We start from the raw sequence: 18,562 nt of genomic DNA on the forward strand, positions 1-18,562 counted from the left end.
ACACTGTAACTGATGTGATGTTCTATAAGGTGGTTTTAATAAAAAAAAAAAAGAAGAGGCAAAAATTAGTTTGTTTCTTTATTCAACTTTTGAACAGTGGTACTCAGTCAGTACATATTCAGTAAATGCAAATTATTTACACGGCAGTGCACTACAGGCATAAATCTAGACCCCTAGATAAAACATTATGGCATTATAGCGGTGACAACTCCTCCACAGCAGCAGGTGGGATTTTTCTGTTTTGAGGACGGCTCCTTTTACCTGTCAATATGGATGGTCTGTTTATGTTTTGATCAAGAGCCTTTTTTTGGGCAGCTGAAGAGGAGAAGTCTATCTAATGGCCAACAACTGACTGTATCTTGGTCATATTACCCAGCAAAACCCAGTATGCAGGTTCATCTGTAACAGTCCTTGTGCCACAGATCAACACTGCTGCTTCTACATTAAACAGAAGAGCAGCAACATGGCTGCAGGTCTCCACGACTCCGGCCTTACAGGTGCAGTGGGCGGCTTCAACCTTCCCTGTGATGCTCACGGTGACCCATGGCTGCAATGCTGGTTCATTCAGTCTTTGAGAGTGCAGGACCTGAAACACACACAGACAAAGTTAATTTAAAGACAAGAACTATGAGCCAAGGCCAACGTAAATGTGTTTTATCTACTTTATCATAAATGTAACAAAGTGTTTAGAAAGTTAGCACATACATGTAATTTTTCATTTTTTTATGTGTCCATCTATAGAACGCTGCATGTTATAGTGTAAATCTGACTGTTCTCTGTCAGAAACCTGCCTGCAGAAAATGAACCTAAAGTATGTAATGCAAGATAGAGAAAGCATAAAGTGACAATTATGAATCACTTAATATGATAAGGAGATTCTGCAGGTCATTAATCAATGTATAAAACTAAAATAAAATGTATTTTTAGTGACACAGGATACAAACATGGAAGCAAGATGTATAATTAGAATTATTTATAATAAATATGAATAAATCATTGCAATTTCTTTAACCATAAAGAATAACTAAATCCTTCAGGACAATGTCACATCAATGCACTGAACTCACTATGTTATCCACCTAACAGCCTCCACATGTTCTCACTGTAATTTCCCCTCATGAATGAATTTATGCTGCACTAATCTGAATGTTTGCAGGGAAATCAAACGCATTTCACTCGCAGTACTCAAGCTGACTTACCTTTGTTTGAATGACGACTTGTACGCGCTGACTCCACAGACAAGGTACGAGAATATGTCAGGCTACGTCAATAGCGCTAAGTCTACAGGGTTTCTACTCCACGGCTGTATTTCATACGGGTCCAAATTTCCAATGCACGCTATTTTCTGCAAGTACCGCCGCTTCGCCTCTGAACGAAATCGGTCTCTATACAGTCCATTCTCTTTTGAGCTGCTTTTAAGCATCTTGTAGTCGTCGTTCCAACACAGTGTGTTTGTTTTGATTCGTAGACCCCGAAAATGGTGCCGCGCTCCCACAATGCATTGCGGCGTGACTCCAAAGCCCTATTACGTGGTAGCGCACTCCCGGTGCTTGCTTGGAAGTTTAGGGGGGTTTTTTCCGCTGTAAAAAGAAGTTTTCTTCCCACGCACAACGGACACTAATGTTTTTGTCACTTTTTATGGAATCAAACTCAAAGTAAGGTCAGTACTTCCACGCTTTAAACGCTGCACGCTCATACTCTCTCCCGCACTCGATATATGATCCATTGTTGATCTGCACACAGCTGTTGTCACCAACGTCGCACTCGCTTACGTCACTGTCATGAGACATTCTTGCAAAAAAATCACGGTTTTAGTAACGCAGTAACGCAGCGTTCCTACGGGAAAGTAACAGTAATCTAATTACCGTTTTTGCAATAGTAATCCCTTACTTTACTCGTTACTTGAACAAAGTAATCAGATTACAGTAACGTGTTACAAGTAACGCGTTACTGCCCATCTCTGGTCATCAGGATAGGGATTTGTGTTGGTGTTTAGGGCTGTAGCCTCAGGTTTATATTGTGAACGGTAATAATGTGAACGTGTTTTTCAGATAATTTTAAATAGTAAAATTAAAGTAATGAGTAGTATAACAAACATCTTTATCCTGTTTGTAATGAAGTAATGTACTGCATTACTTTAAAGAAAAGCGTTCTTTGCAATATGTGCAATAATTACTTTTTTCGAGTAATGATCCCAAAACTGATCACAACAAAGAGGGAAAATGCCTCTGACATGTACAAACATTTGAGCATACAGCATGTAATTAATTAGCATGATTTTAATGTCTTTGATTTGCTGCTTAGAGATGGTGGTGACTCTCACATTGGAGACAATGAGATTGATAAGTGAAACAAGAACTGGGATTACTAAATTGTTATCAATTCCCATCCCTAGTGACAATGATGTCCTAGTTGGTGGAGGAGGCCACCTCCTTGGACTGACAGAAACTGGTAACAACCACAACCCTTTTTGCTTTTCTCCAAAACACAGGAATAAATTTGGGGTTTGGGGCTAGGGTTGTGATTTTCAGTAATGATGACTTGGATATCAGTGAATTAAAATGCTACAGTTTTACTTTGACTTTATTTATCCCTCTCTTGTATCCCTTATTGTCCAACTCTTTCTTTTTCTTCTCATTCTTTATTATATTCTGCTCTTTTAGTTATCGTTTCCTCTCAAAGCATTGCGCAGACTCCTCCAGAACTCCTCCCTCTTCTCTTCCTCCTGTGGCCACTCTAGGTAGGTGGTGGAACTCATCAGTTTGCGCAGTTTGTAGAAGCGTTTGGGGACATCATCCTTGGACAATGGCTCTAGTAGGATCAAAATGGCTGCCTCACCAGTGGCTTGACCATCAAAAAGCCAGAAGTGAGAGAAGTCAAGCTCATAGCGGCACCAGTCAGACTGCACAAAATTCTCGGAGAGGATGAAGACAGTTCTCCGACTGCGTTCGATAGCATTCATGATGTTGTCCACAATCCATTGTCCAGGAAGGAAATCCCGCTTGTGAAGGCAGAGAGTCAAGGGCCGGTGGGATGTTGACCTAGTCCCAGAGCTGCTTTCACTGTTGAAGTGAAGAAAAAAGCAGCTTTCAGCCTTTCTACTTTCTAATTTGGTATACAGCGTATAAGCCAGAGACTGTACAATCAAAATAATCAATATACTTTAAGTTTTGCAATCATTTCATGAGTTTAAATCTGTATGATTTAAAAAATGGTTAATGCAAGAATTTTAAAAACTCTATTAAACTTGCTTTGATAACACATTGTTTTGGACTCAGATCTTGATCAAAGATCTTCCATGTCAAGTGTTCTACATCACCCCAAAATTTAGGTTATTAAAAAATGGGAGCTTTTTAAAGAGGTTGATATACCCAGTTTGGAAGTGTTTCAGTTTATTTAGGTTAAACTATGTTTGAAACCCAATTTTGTCTTCTTAACCGTCATTAACAGTAGCCAAAAGCTCTAGTTACCTATATCATGCAGCATTTACACAGAGAGCAGTTTCATTGTCGGATGTCAGAACTACCCTTTTAAAAAATGCCAGATAGCTGTATTTGTTCAGAAAAACTACACTGAAACGTTTATTACTGATGAACACAGTAATGACAATATGGACACTTTGGCTGAAATTACGTCAAATAATATCACAAAAACTGATGAACTTACCTTGGCTCCTCTAGCTCAGGTACCAAAAAATTTTCCACCCAGCCAGCATCTCTTTCACTGTAGGAAACAAAGGCATCAAAGGATATCAGGGCTTCTGTGTCTGCCTTATCTCTGCGTTGCTGCCGTTGTCGAGAATTACGCTTGGTCTTGAGCCATGCCCAGATCATCTTGAGGTACCAAAAGGCATGGATGCGCCACAGCACCACAGACAGCAGAGTGGCTACAAACAACGCCAAGCCACAGCTCACTGACACAAACAAAACCTGATGGCACATGACAACTGAGAGTCGGACTTGATCCACTGGCTGTCCATGTAGATAGAAAGGGTAGTCACAGATGTAGCTGTCCACTCCATCTGTCAGTTGTATACCTCCACCTCCTCGGAGTTCCAACTGGACAAAGCTGACAAAGTCACAGGAGCAGACAAACTTATTCTGACCAGCCTGGAGGTTGTCGAGTCGCTGGTATGACTGGAGGTCTGTTTTGCCAAACATGTTCAGGGTATTTGACTGTGGAAATAAAATGTGTATCATAATGGAAACACTAAGAGGATCAGAAGCATAAACATATGATCTGACTTATTACCTGGATGGTCAGGGTTTGTAGATTGGGGAAGGATAGCCCAGAGGGCAACCTCAGAAACTTGTTGCCAGAGAGATACAGTTCCCTGAGTACAGGCAGAAGTAGAGTGAAATCTTTAAGGTTGTTGTTGCTCAAATCCAGCACCTGTAAAGAATAAAGCACAAGGGAAAAAAAATAGGTTGCCAGGTCAATCTGCCAGGTCAATACATGGTCTTCATACCTCCAGGGTTTGGGGTAGACAGGGGGTAATGGCTGTGAACTTTGCCCCGGAGATGTTTAGGAATCGCAGGGTGGAAGGCCAAGGACAGCTTGAGGGCATGAAGCTGTAACCGGTCCTACTAATATCCAGGTGTGTCAGTTTAGAGAACTTTGTGACCAGTCGGCTCACGGTGGACAAAGACTGGACAGAAATGGGGAATGAAAGATGGAAAATACTTGTCGTCATCAATCCTCAGAATTCTTGAATACTTGTAGGTAACGCAGATTTTATTAAAGTTTCATACTTCACCTTCAGAGCATTTCCACTGAAGTTTAAAACTCGAATGTCCTTCAAAGTTTGTGTTGTACCACAAAGCGTCTCCTCCAGAGTCAGGTCCGTCAGAAGGTTGTCGGACAGGTCCAGATACTGCAGGTTCTTCAGCAGATGGGACGTAAGACAAGGCATCACAAACACCTAAAGGAAAGAACCAAAACTCGTCAATATGACTGCAAAGTGGGAAGCTGTAAGGTAAGGGGAGACACTAGTTCCATTAGTGTCTCCCCTAGTATTTTCCTTCAGTTTGCATTATAACTCCAACATCCGTCCACAAGACAGACATGTTAGGTAAACCGTTGATTCTTATTTGGCCACAGGTCTGATTGTGAAAACGAATAGTTATCTGTCTCTCTTTGTTAGTCTTGCAACAGACTGGATACCTGTCCGAGGTGTACCCAACAAAACTATTGACTACACTACACACTAACTACACAAGATTTGCGCTAAACGTCACAAATCTCTCACATCTCAAAACACCGCCATCACTCCTAAAACTTCCCCCGTTTCTTAACAACTTGCCATATCATTTTTTGATTGGTCGACATCTCCAGGGGTTGTACACGTTGTCATTAACGTGGCTTCACTCCACATCAGCCACGCCGCTTTGCTAGCTAAAACACCGGTGTGGGCACATTAGGACGCTGTCATAGCCTGTCAACAACGTTGATTAGCTCCGTATATACGAATGTGAATCACATCATTGGCTGGACTATGGGATAAGGTGTCATCGTTCTAATCCCATACGGGAGCAGCCAGTCACTCACTGACTAACACTGCAAAACGGAATTGTTGAAGTTTTAATTTTAATTTCAATTCAGGTTAGATTTTTTCTTTCTGAGCAACGCAGACTTTCTGTGCGCAGAGACCGTGCCAGCAGAGGGAACATTGTCAATCGTAAGTTTCCCTCCTCTTTAAATTTTCTCTGAAGAGTAGCAACATGTGGGTCTCAAAAAACTCTCAAATGACCTGAAGACAAAGACTGTTCACCATCATGGTTTAGGGGAAGGATACAGAAAGCTGTCTCAGAGATTTAAGCTGTCTGTTTCCACAGTTAGGAACATACTGAGAAAATGATTTTTACCTTGGCGTTTATGACAGACACCCTTCTTGGATACTCCAGCAGAAAACCCAATTGTAGAAGTGAGGTAAATTTGTAGACATCCAGAATTACAAGGTTACGGATGTAGAACTCATCTATGCTTCTGTGATCAGTTTGGCTAGCTTTCCCCCACCTAACCCCAACCAAAAAAAGACAAGTTTGTTGTTTTCAATTTCCTGTATAATACACAAACGTTTCTTTTGAACCAAAGTTGCTAACTGGGACATATGCCAAAAAGATAATGTGCTTCTTTCCTACCAGCCTTCGCCCATCAGTGTGACATCTTCTATGGTAAGTTTGGTCAGTGGAACTCCATCTAATACCACCAGGAAGTCAACAATAGCCTCGTCAGACACAGAAACATTATGTAGGGTCAAATACCTGAAGAGTTACAACACAGAGGAAGAATAGGTTTGTTTGTTTCCCAGTTTGTTAGAATATTAGTTTTACCCAAGTAGAAGTGATGTCCATACCTGATCCTCCTTTTGGCTGCCTTACTAAAGGGCTGAACAGACTGAACTCCATTCAAATTGATGTCTTTCAGAATGATGGGTGTCTCAGGATATGACACATCATCAATCATAGACCCAGCCAAGGTCACATTTGTTAGAAATGGACCATGGAGACTCAAGGTGACATGACCTAACGGCCAAATGTGTGCTAATGTACCAGCGTCATAGCTGCAGAAGCAAGATACAGAAGCTAAAAGTTGAGGATATGTGAAAAGGAAGACAGTATACACAATAATAAAAGCATCAGATATTGATTTGTATATTTAGTAAAAGCACATAGAGAAGTGTTGTGTTGTTAGCCCAAATAAGGATAAAAAAATCCATAAAAATAGACCATAACCAACACATTTTAAAGAACTTTTTTTTAAAAAGTAACTTTTATATATAACTGAAATTATATATAAAAGAGTTATGCAATAAATAGGAGTCTTTAAAGATGTCTCTTAGTTATTCGTCATTATTTTGACAAACATTTCTGAAGTTGAGATAGAAACAGTTAAATTTTGCAATAGCAAAGAAAATTCATAAAGTGTGTTGATTCATTAACCTACTAAGTAACTTACGTTTAGCCATCTATAGGCACCTATAAAAATTTATTCATAGCCTCACTACAGTTAACCATAAACAAAAAAGACTCAAGGCAGTTAGAATAAAGGATACTAATTTGAAGCTACCACCACTAGTAAAGACAGTAACTTAACACCACTATCAAAACCCATGCAAACCTGGTCAGGTTGTTTGCATGAACAGTTAACTCCTCCAGCTGGGTGACTCCAGACAGATCTCCTCTCCTGAGCTCCTTCAGAGAAGGACCTCCAAGGGCCAGCTTCCTTAGTCTGACTAGGGCCCCAAATACTGGAGGAGAACCGAGGTAACTAGATGAGAGCACAGGAAAAGAAAATAAGCATAATGTAATAATAATAATAATAATAATAATAATAATAATAATAATAATAATAATAATAATAATAACTTACGTTTTGTTTTTTTGTTTTTTTTTTTTTTGTCTTGTCACAATTTTGGTACCTTTAGCTTATTACCTGTATGGGTTGTTGAGTAGGTTGAGCTGCTGCAGAGCTTCCAGCTTGCTGAACCATTTGTGGTTGAGCATAGTCAGCTGGTTGTAAGAGAGATCCAGCTGTTCCAGGCTCCACAGAGAGTCAAAAGCTGATGGATGGATCTCAGCTAAGCCATTGCCTGGAGGATAGTAACGTCTATCTTAAAACAAATTGTAAACACATTTTATTGATGAAAATCAAACACTGAATTGAAATCCCAGAGCTCTGCCAAGTCTTTTTTGTAGCAACTGGAAAACAAACAAGTAAAAAGTAACTGTAGCAGATAAAGGATTTGTAATGACTTGTTATAAAACATCATAATGTCATTGGGAGCCCTTGTTCATGGCACACTTTGTTGTAAAGTAAATATTTAAATAGATAACAAGACTTTGGATCAAGTTTTTCACAAGCATAGTTCACATTTTATGCATGACTGCCTCCCCCCAGAGTCTTCAATTGAGAGTGTGATGATGCCATGCACTTCACCTGAAATCACCTTTTCAGTGTTTTAAAGTAAATTTCAGGACAAGGTTTCATGGCCATAGTGTCCCTTGACGTGCATAATTTACACATCCAAATGTATATACTTTGGTAGACTTTCACCCAGTCGGACTATCACTACAACATGACTTCTGGCTTCAAATTACATCCCTTATGACTAAAACATGCAACCACAAATCCAACTGACTCCCATTATTTAAAAAAAAAAAAAAGATTTTTCTCAAATTTTAACTTGCAACAACACCTGCAAAATACAGAGTGAGTAGACAAAACCAGTATTTTGTCCATTGGGATATGCTGATGATCCTACTAGTTACAGAAAAAGCAGATAAAAAGGCTGAAATAGTCTCACTTTTCAAAATAAAATGTTGTCAAAATAATATTTTTTATAGTTAGCTGTTGGTATTCTTCTCACTTTTTTTCATCCCCACAGCTTGCCCCTCCACCAACACCCACTCAATCAATACTTTATGTGTTACCGTGGAGATCAAGAACCTTCAGTTGCATGTGGCCCGTCAGGTCATCATTCGTCACAGCTGTTATTTTATTAAAGGAAAGATCAAGACTCAAGGCACTGCCTGTTGCAGTGGGAACACTGGTGAATCCACTGTGGGAGCAGTTACAGAAGAGCTGCTGGTTGCAGTGATCGCAGGATGGCTTCTTGCTGTCTGTGTTCAACCTCTGGCCCCAGCTCTCAGAGAGGAAGAGGAGGACGAGGATGAAGGAGAGAGCAGAGGAGCAGCTGGTTGGACGTCTCATGCTGCATGAAATCAGTGAAGAACATGAAGTAGTGTTTGAGAGGATTTATAAATCAGGGAGAAAGTGAGTCATACTTCTCAGAATGCAGAGGACCCACACACAGAAGTGAAAGAACAACAGGGAAGAAGCACAATTTCAAAGAGGAAGCCTAAAAAGTTTCATTCACAACACAATTCTGCAAAAGTGAAAGGTGTTATCAGAAAACAGAGATGTCTTCAGCTTCTCACACACCCTACACCTAATGGTTTCATCTGTTAAAGCATAAGCACATGAAGATTTCAGTCATGTCGCAAATAACAGCCTCCATTCTTATTGCTCCAGGGTATTGATCTTCTTTGAACAAAGCCAGTGCATTGAAATCAGAGCAGGAAGCAACAAATATCATCTCAAAGCATTGACTTGTCAGCATTTTATATTTATACATTTATAGAGCAGTTCATCCCATGGGAAAAATAAATGAAAGAACCTTTGCACCTTTCACTCCAGAAATAGCAAATGCTTGTCTAATATTTGTGCATTTTTCATACATTAATCACAACTCGATTCATACATTTTTACATATTATGTAAAATGTAATGTAAAATGAAAATTGTATAAAATATAACACAGATATTTGTAATTGTTTTTTAAAGTTATTTTTCCATACGGAATTTTCCAAATGTTAAAATAGAAATATGTAGTATGGAAACTGATGTAAAGGTGGGTCCAAAAAGCCAAATACACCACTGCAAATTTTAAACCAGGCTGCATATCCCATTAGGATCAATTTTTTGTTCTGCAAATTAACGCGGACACACACAAACAGGGATCAACACCTTCGCCAAGCCTAAAAGCTAGCTTAAACATAAAGGTGAGGTTCTAAAGAAAGGCCTGTCAATCTGTTTAAGGTATATGATTTGTATCAAGATTTTGCATTCACGGATGAGCACAGATATGAAGCTGTGGACAGGAAACCGGGGCTGAATGTGATCTGAACAGATGTACATAAATATTGCAAAAATCTGTTTCACATCCTGCAGTGAAGGCCATGTTTCATCACAGCAAAACAAATATCATAGCCGGGGATTTTTGCAGGAATTTGAGGTTTCTTTGAATTTTGTCCCGGGGCGGGAATTATTTACTATTTATGTTAATGGCTTGTGACATAATTTTAATGCATTTGTACATTTCTATGCAGATGATACAATTATTTATTGTGCTCAAAACATCAAGATGGTTTTTAAAGAATTACAGCTGACTTTTGATTTTATACAGTCACAGCTGTGTCAGCTCAGACTGATTTTAATTGCTGAAAAAACCAAGATCATGTTGTTCTCAAATAGAAACAGCATACCTGCAGTACTTACCTCTCTTGTATTTGCTCAAGAAAATTTGTGTTGAAACTGTGGCTTCATACAAATACTTACAGTAGGTATTGTGATTGATAATAGTTTTTCCTTAAAGCTACATATTGACCGCCTGATAAACAAACTGAGGCTTAAGTTGAAGTTCTTTTTATGAAATCTTTCACTGCAAGTCAAAGGCTTGTTGCTGCCAACTTTTTACCCCTTCTGGATTATGGTGATATAATTTACATATATCGACTTATTCTCTCCATCTGTTGCATTGTGTTTATAATGGGGCATTAAAATCTATAACCAGATGTAAACCTTTAACACACCACTGTTGACTTGTCCCCACTGTCCTTATTCAGGATGGTTCATTTATAATCTTCATATATTAATCTGTTTCTGGTTTACTCCCCTCTTATTTGTCAGATTACATGTTACAGAAACAGTTTAGTCATGACTCAGGACTTTATTAGATTCACCTGTTCATACAGAGCTCAGACAAAAAGCATTCTCCTCATCTGCCCCGTCTTCATGGAGTTCATCACAGAAGGACTTGCAGCGCTCTCAATTGATTTCACTTGCAGACTTTAAAAATGACCTTGTGATATCATCACAGGGAACTTTTTCCTGTTTTTGACACTGTGAAAAGGTCATGCTAAATACTAATTTTTAAGGGTTTTTTTTAAACTTCTTTGCCTAATATACTGTATTTCCAGTTGTATTTGAACATTTCAACAAGAGCACTCAGGTAGTCCATAACTCCCCCTGAAGGGGAAACATAGAACAGCTTTATGCTAATGTCAGCATTGCTAATACTGACATTAGTAATCCGCAATGCTGACATCAGTGATGTCAGCATTGTTAATATGGAAATCTACTCTAGTTTATTCATCTTTTTCTTTCATTGTAAAGTCATATAATTTTGTCTTTAAAGATAATGTTTTAAAGAACTTAAAAAAGAGCTCTTTAAAACAGATTAAAACAGCTTAAAGTTGGAAAATTATTTTTTTCTAATTCAAGTGACCCTAAGCTTTCACCTATGACATTAAAGTATTACATGCTAAATCAGTCTGTTTTATAATGTTTACCTAGAAGCAGACTTGGCTCAAACTGCTGGCTCCTTTGAGCTGTAAAAACTTGGGATTTTAGGATATATTTATAAATAACTTTAACTGAGAAACTTTATGGCATCATTGTGATGTCATAGGGGATCGTATAGAGAAAATAAAAAGGTGTGTTATACAGATCTCCCCATGCCCCTACACATGATGTATTTCTCTATTTTTTTCAAGTTTAACTCTGACTTTGGGCGCTATAAATGAAGGTTATGGTCAAATGCTTAGTCAACCCAGGGACTCGTGTCCCCTAGGACTAAACATGTGCTTGTGAACTTTGAAGACGATCCATAAAATGTTGTGGGTATTATAACGTTTAAACTTATTTTCCCATTTGGTGTGACCTTTATCCAATTTTCACCAAAGTTCAGTTAGCTTGAGCTGTTGTTGGTATCTACCACACTAAATTTGTGAGCGATATCTTGAAAACTGTGGATGCTAGACTGCTAAAAAAACAGACAGACAGACAAACAGAAGTGATTATATACAGTATTTCTTCCCTGAACCTGTTTCTTCTTCTTTTTTTTCTTCTTGTTTTTTTTTAAATGAGGTGACTCAGAAACCATTGTATAGGATTGAATATTGACAATAAAGTCCTAATTAATTTCTAATTTTTTATTATTCTTATTCTTTTTCAATCCCGGTGATAGAAATGCACTTTCGGAACCTCAACTTTCACATTAAATGCAGCTACTCTGCAGTATGTCACCATAAAACTATTTTTAATATTTATCTTTTGGTGGAAAGTGGTGGATGAGACATAAAGCAATCCTTAGTTTGGTGAGCAAACAGCTTTTACTGAGCCTTTTACAGCACTCAGCCCAAGTTCTTCCCCCCCTTTTCTCTATCTGTGACAGAGCCAATCAGTGTATCATCACTGCTGCTGCAAAATTAAAAATAAAAACTGAAACAATCTTGTAAAAATCAGCAAAACTTTACAGCATAAAGTTTTTTTCATGGTTTGTTTTAGGATTCTGTCAGAAGTTTGTCAAAGTCTTACCTTATATTTTTGCCGAGCTGACTGCTGAAACTCGTTAAAGACAACAGGATGAGTTGAAGTGTTTTATGACTTCATAAAGAGGAAGTATAAATCTCAGGGGTGACAGCTGGAACCAAGTGTGAAAAGAGGTAGTGAGCGTGACGTGAACTTTGGGAGGAAACCTTGTGAGTGCAAAAGTTTAAAAATATATTCCAAATGTACTATTTAACTATTTTCAGACTTTCTGAACTAAAATTTGGAAAATTATATTAGGCTAAGTTGTATCAAGAGAAAAATAAACTGTGTTACACTTTGTTAAATTTAATCACATATACTATTTGTTATCAGGAAAAAAAAAACTGACTGGAGAAGAACCAGTATTATAAAATTATTATCATGCACATGGTTTCAGTTCCAGAACATGCTTCAACCGCTGTGTGCACAGTACCATGACCACAATGATTTCCTGTTTCCTTTTGGCACACATAAACAACTACTATGCCGAGTTTGTAGGCAAGCATATATATTTATATATACATTAAAATTGCACTTGTCTATGTTTTAATATGATGTTACTGGATAAAGGTAATTGTAATCATATAAATAATAAATAAAATTTTATATTTATAGTGTACGGTGTCCTGTCTTCCTCCCCTCAACCCGAACCGCTCGCTGCTAAAATGGCCAGCATAAATATTTTTTGATTTCACACAGTGCTGATGATAGTTAAACTGACTAAAACTGAAAAACGGGATACAGGCGGCTCTGTTGTACATCATCATCAGTCAGCAGTAAGGGTGTACTTAGTTTTTCACGCAGACTTCTTCTGCATTTTGGCTTACTTATTAATAAATAACCTAGGGCACTGCATCATACTTGTAGGGAAACAGACATAGCGATCTGTTTCAACGTTTCAAACTGACACCAGTCCATGTCGGGTGGGGGATCATCAGTTTCTCAAAAAATTTGAGAGACTGATGATGACAGTACACAGGGTCATTCACCATTCATTTATATCATTTTTTTTCTCTTATGGCTCGGGATGCATTTATTACTTCTTGGCTGAACTACTGTAAAAGACTTCAGTTAATCCAATTTGCTGCAGCAAGAATACTAACAGGGACTAATATGTATTTAGTCCCTGTTAGTCTCCTATATTGGCTTTTCTTCTCTGGCTCCCTGCTAAATCCAGAGATGAATGTATACTCCTTCTCCTCTTGAATAAACAGGTACTATAAGGCAGTGGCGGCTCCTGAAAAAAATCTCAGGGGGGGCAATTTTTATGATATCGACTAAAATGACCCATTTAATGAGTACATCAAACAACACAATTTTAATTTGTTGCTAGGTGATTAACTCATACAGTGATACCTCATGCCCACTAGATGGCAACACACAACAGAAAGCTTTCCTCTAGCTACATAAGTTACAGGTAGAAAGCGAAAGAAATTAGCATCCAGTAGCCTTTAAGCAAAAATGAATGTGTCCACTTACTCATTACTTAGGCTACATCAATCCAATGTTGTGTGGTGTAATCAAGCAACAATATAAAGCCGGCTGCATCATATAAATCAATATGCACAGCCTGTCAGCCACGACTTGCGCTGGAACCAACTCCGACAAAAAGTCCTGTTGTATGCTTTTGACTTCTCCTTCGTTGCCTGGGTTAGTTGAATTTCGGGCTTGTCAGGTCCCAACTCTTTAACTTGCAGTTTTTCTGCCATTGTCCTTCTGGCAAAAGGGTAGGTTAGAAGCGATCTAACCGAATTTGGGGGAGGCTGTGCCTCAACCGTTAACAATACCGCTGCCATCGTCTCTCTCTGACCTTATAGCTCACTTAGGCTACTGACTGAGGTAAAATTCTAGAACAGCAAATCTTCGCGCGTTTTCTGCAGGGGCGCAATTTTAAGCGCCCCCAAACCATTTAATTCAGCGACGCTGATAGGTCAAATATTTATTATTTTCCCCTGGCAACCATTTAATGATAGGCTATTTCGCTGCATATCAAGGGCGCTTTGACGAGCGCCCCAGAAGAGAAAAACACCGTTTGTTGGTTGAACTTTAATGAGTCAGCTGGTGAAAATGTTAAATACGCCTGGCTGTATATGGGCACACACATAGTAAAACTATCATTGATGAATTTTTTAAAAATATATATTTTTACTCCTCCACATTTGGGGGGGCGGAGCCCGAGCGCCCCCTATGGGCCAGCCGCCACTGCTATAAGGTCATCCTTAATGACCTTTTAGTACCATATCACCCTATTAGAGCACTTCCCTCTCAGACTGCAGGCGCTTACTTGTTGTTCCTAGTGTATTTAAAAGTAGAATGGGAGGCAGAGCCTTCAGTTTTCAGGCCTGCTTTCAACCAGCTCCCAGTTTGAGACAGACACCCTCTCTACTTTTAAGATTGGGTTCAAAACTTTCTTTTTTGTTGGCATGATTTCCACAACATTTTTTGGTGAAATCCTCCATGTTGTTTTGCAAAATTACAGGAAACAACCTGTTTTTTTTTTTTAAACCAGAGTGATGTAAATGGTCGCTTAACACATTTAAATGAAAAATCACAAGACAATAAAAAAGGCACAAACATGGTAAATAATTCCAGTACAGTAACTCCAATTACTGGAGGTGAGGACCAGCTACAGTTGCCCATATCAGCACGTGTCAATCACAATGCCATGAAACAACTGTGTGGCAGGGAGGATTAGGACCAGGACTCATGAGTCAAGAAATGAACTCAAAGCAGCTTTCATGCTGGAGTCTTTCATAATACAAAACTAAGAATCCAGGGAAACAGAGCAATGGGGCACACAGTACTGAAGGAGACTGCAACAAAGGACAAGTGGAGGCAATAAATATACACCAGGTAATGAGGGCAGAGGGAAAAGGTGGGAAATGCAATGGGAACACATCAGAAATAACAAGACAACGAAAGTTAAATTCACTACAAAGTACATAAAGAATAAAACAGGAAACAACATTGAGACAGAAACTAAAGAAATAAAATTCGACACAGAATCAACATTTGAGGAACCATGACACACACCCCTTAATTTTCCTAAAAAAATCCAAATTGTGACTATACCTGCATGGTAGTTTGCAATACAGGTATCCTACCACATGATGGGACTGTAGCCTGGTTTGCCTCACAGTTTCTCTAATGCTGGATCTCGTGGTTGTAGTTGCAGTGTTTTCAAGTCAGTGGACATATTTTATAAACAACAAGTAACTGCAACAATCTAGTGACCAAAGCAAAGCAATTACCAATTTCCAGTTTCACTTAAAACCTAAAGCCTACCTACAGCTTTATGTCGGCTAGCAGTCGTTGCCAGTTGCCAGGGTGCAAAATCAAGATGAAAGATTTGCATTCTTGAGTTTTGATCTTATTCGGAAAACAAACAAAAAAAGAAACCCACTGACAGCTAAGGGTTTAGTAGAGGTGAGGGCACTTCCTACCAGATTTGGCTTAAGTGTGGATGCCTCCCTTTGCTAGCTAAGTTTATTGACTCAGAGCATAAAATGCAGCCGTTTTTTATATAACCTTTTAAAACTATTTACAGAACAATCAGGTGTGCTGCATCATATCAGAAGGCACACAAATTATTTGTGCCACTCCAAAATAAAAGTTTTTGTCCACTCTAAGACATATAGATGATAGAAAACAAACAAACAAACAAAATGTTATAGTATTAACAATAAAGAATTTTTGGTCAACCAGCAAACATTTGGGCCAAAAAAAATTGGATCAGCTGTGGCTAAGGTGGTAGAGCAGGTCATCTGCCAACTGGAAAGTTGGTGGATGACGCTTTACGTATCCACAGGCAAGATACTGAACCCAAAGTTGCCTCGGATGCATACATCAGAGCATGTGTGAATGCTAGATTGCACTCAGACATAGATAAAAGCGCTGCATGAATGTGTGTGCTTTTGGGACGAGACCTATAGTAGAAAACCAGCAACACCACCAAAACAACAACCACAACCAAATCCCACTTCTGAGTATTGTTTTAATCTCAGTTAGCTCTCAGGTAGCAGACAGTAAATTGTTCCTAATGTGTGTAACCACTGTTCCTCACAGTGGGGAAAATAATTCAACTCTCTAATTTTATGGTAGTTTCAGTTCTCTCTCTCTCTCTTTTTAAGATAGAACCAGAATATGAACAAAAATCCAGTTCCTTAAAATGGAGGAAATAATTATGGTCTCTAATTTTATGGTAGATTCATTTCTCTCTCTTATTTTAAGATAGACACAGAATATCAAAAATGCTGTGGTCAGAAGAAGACAAAAATGCAGGTTGAATTCATACCAAACAGCTTTGGAGGGAACGTAATGTGGACTGTGACCCAAAGAAGACCATCCCCACAGTCACACAGAGATGGAAACAGCTTAACAGCACAAAAATGACTCAAAACATACTGGCAAGGTAAGCAGTAGCTAAAAATGAACCACATTAAGCTCATAGAGTGGAATAGCTAATCTTTCGACTTGGTAGAACTTCTGTTGAGGGAGCTGAAGCTTGGAGTTTCCAAGCAGCAGCCGAGAAACCTAAAAGATTTAGAGAGTTTCTGTAAAGAGGACTGAGCCAAAATGCCTCACGACATGTGTGCAGACCTGGTGACCAGCTACAAAAAATGCTTATCATGGTGGAGTTTGGGTCAATTCAGGAAAAGGCATCACATTTCATGGTAAAATACTGTAATACTAATTATGGTAATTTTTTATGCTATCAAAATATGAAACGGGTCAAATATCATTCAACACGTATGTAAAAGTTGAATGTGACGGGTTGTGGTTTGTGGCTCAGCCGAAGGGGAGGGGTGGAGCAGTGGGTTGAGAGATCAGTGATGGGGAAGGCTGGCTGGTACAGTTGATTTGCATCATGCTAACCACTGTAACTATAGTTCACTAAAATGCATCTAGAGGTCTGCCTGTGTTATACGCCAGGGTTTGTGTAAAATTCATACAAATACCCAAGGAAAGCATGTAAGTCGTTTACTTGCAAATAACCTCACTATCATAGTATCGTCAATTAGCCAACAGCTGCGGTTGTATTCTTAAGAAATATCCTTCAAAATTGAAGTACGAACATCATGTCACAAGAGTTGTGGCTTCATGTCTAACATATCATTTTTAAAAGATTCAACCACAGGAAATAGATGTTTGTAAAAACACTCCCAGAGTGTGAAAGGTGAAATTTTTATTCGTTGTTGTTGGGTTTTCTTTATAAGGCTCACACAACGTAAAGTTTATCAAATGTTTGCAGAGGTGCTAAGGAAGCTACAATATCCTTTGTCTTTCCAACCATGTGTTTTTCATGACTGATTAACCAAAATTGTTCAGAAATTTGTCATTATCATTGCCTCTATGGATCTTGTGCTCAGTTTGTTCCTGTGCTGCCATGATTAGTGCCTCTGCGCTCTATTTTGGTGTCTCCCAATTTTCCCTGTCTTGTCTCCAGCTGGTGCAAAAATGCAGCTGTACTTTTAACTGACACACAGAAGAGAGTTTTGGCCTGGCCTGTTCAGTTTATAGTTCATTTATAATTATTTTGTTTTTAAGTCTTTAAAATGTCTTGCCCGACCCTGTCTCTCTGAGCACTTACATTTGCATGTACTTTCCCAGTCCTTCGGGTCAACTGAACAGCTGCTCCTGAATTTGCCGAGGACACAACAAAAGCTCAGAGGGGACAGAGGTTTTGCTGTGGCAGCACCTAAGTTGGGGAATTTGCTGCCACTGCATAATACACAGGCTTCCTAACTGTCCACTTTAAGTCACTTCTTAAAACCCACCTCTTTTCATTTGCTACAGGATGAGAGTTGGCTTTAAGCTTCATTTATTTATTTTTTATTTTAATAATTTTATTCTAAATGCGATGTATGTACTTTTGCAGGTGGTTGACCTTCAGGAGGGCATGCCCGTGCCTTATCTTACGGCTGCAGTTGGCTAGGCCCCTTGGACTAATAGAGGTCAGTTGAATCACTCTGACTCCTCACCCAGGACAAATCCACCTCGGGAGACCAGGGCGAGCGTCCCTGACAACATAACCCCGGAATCACTGGGACACTCAACCCCTCCACCATGATAAGATGATGACTCATATGTGTCTCTTTTTGTGCCTCTTAAACATCGTGGTTACAACTCTGAGGCAATAGTACCTGCTGCTCACTCTAGGACTTATTGTCAATGTCCATTGTGGTTGTGTTGTGTTTGTGTCACGCACAAATGATGTTACAGGACTTTCAGCCGCATTGCTATAATGACTGATTAGAGTCGAGTCGATTAGGTACGAGTGAAAAAGAGGCAATGGTATCTAGCTGCATACAGATAACAGTACCATGGTTTTCAGTAACAGGGTGAAAAGTCCTGAAGTCATTTCTGGCCAAGATATGTCCTTCAACACACACATTAAATATGTAGGACTG

The 18,562-nt window shown here is 39.0% G+C and overlaps 1 protein-coding gene across 1 annotated transcript; it reads right to left on the reverse strand.

The window, feature by feature from the left end:
- Positions 1-2,261: 2,261 nt before the first annotated feature.
- On the reverse strand, positions 2,262-12,259 carry tlr2 (toll-like receptor 2). The gene is made up of 12 exons (XM_040031411.1): positions 12,159-12,259; positions 8,433-8,713; positions 7,435-7,591; positions 7,120-7,269; positions 6,356-6,562; positions 6,141-6,263; positions 5,865-6,015; positions 4,757-4,921; positions 4,469-4,648; positions 4,252-4,392; positions 3,667-4,175; positions 2,262-3,062 (listed from the first exon to the last, which is right to left on the reverse strand). The coding sequence occupies exons 2-12, from the start codon at positions 8,710-8,712 to the stop codon at positions 2,660-2,662; spliced, it is 2,466 nt and encodes an 821-aa protein (XP_039887345.1). The 5' UTR covers position 8,713; positions 12,159-12,259; the 3' UTR covers positions 2,262-2,659.
- Between the last annotated feature and the right edge of the window lie 6,303 nt (positions 12,260-18,562).

This window comes from Simochromis diagramma, unplaced genomic scaffold (assembly GCF_900408965.1).
Source record: "Simochromis diagramma unplaced genomic scaffold, fSimDia1.1 OVJJ01000229.1, whole genome shotgun sequence".
Classification (NCBI taxonomy): Eukaryota; Metazoa; Chordata; class Actinopteri; order Cichliformes; family Cichlidae; genus Simochromis; species Simochromis diagramma.

Excerpts from the sequence above, each read along its gene's own strand:
- tlr2 (XM_040031411.1), bottom strand. The coding sequence starts at position 8,712 with ATGAGACGTCCAACCAGCTGCTCCTCTGCTCTCTCCTTCATCCTCGTC. Across the intron at positions 7,592-8,432 it reads GAAGGTTCTTGATCTCCACG|GCAATGGCTTAGCTGAGATC; the intron begins GTAACACATAAA and ends ACTATCCTCCAG. Across the intron at positions 7,270-7,434 it reads CTACTCAACAACCCATACAG|TTACCTCGGTTCTCCTCCAG; the intron begins GTAATAAGCTAA and ends GCTCTCATCTAG.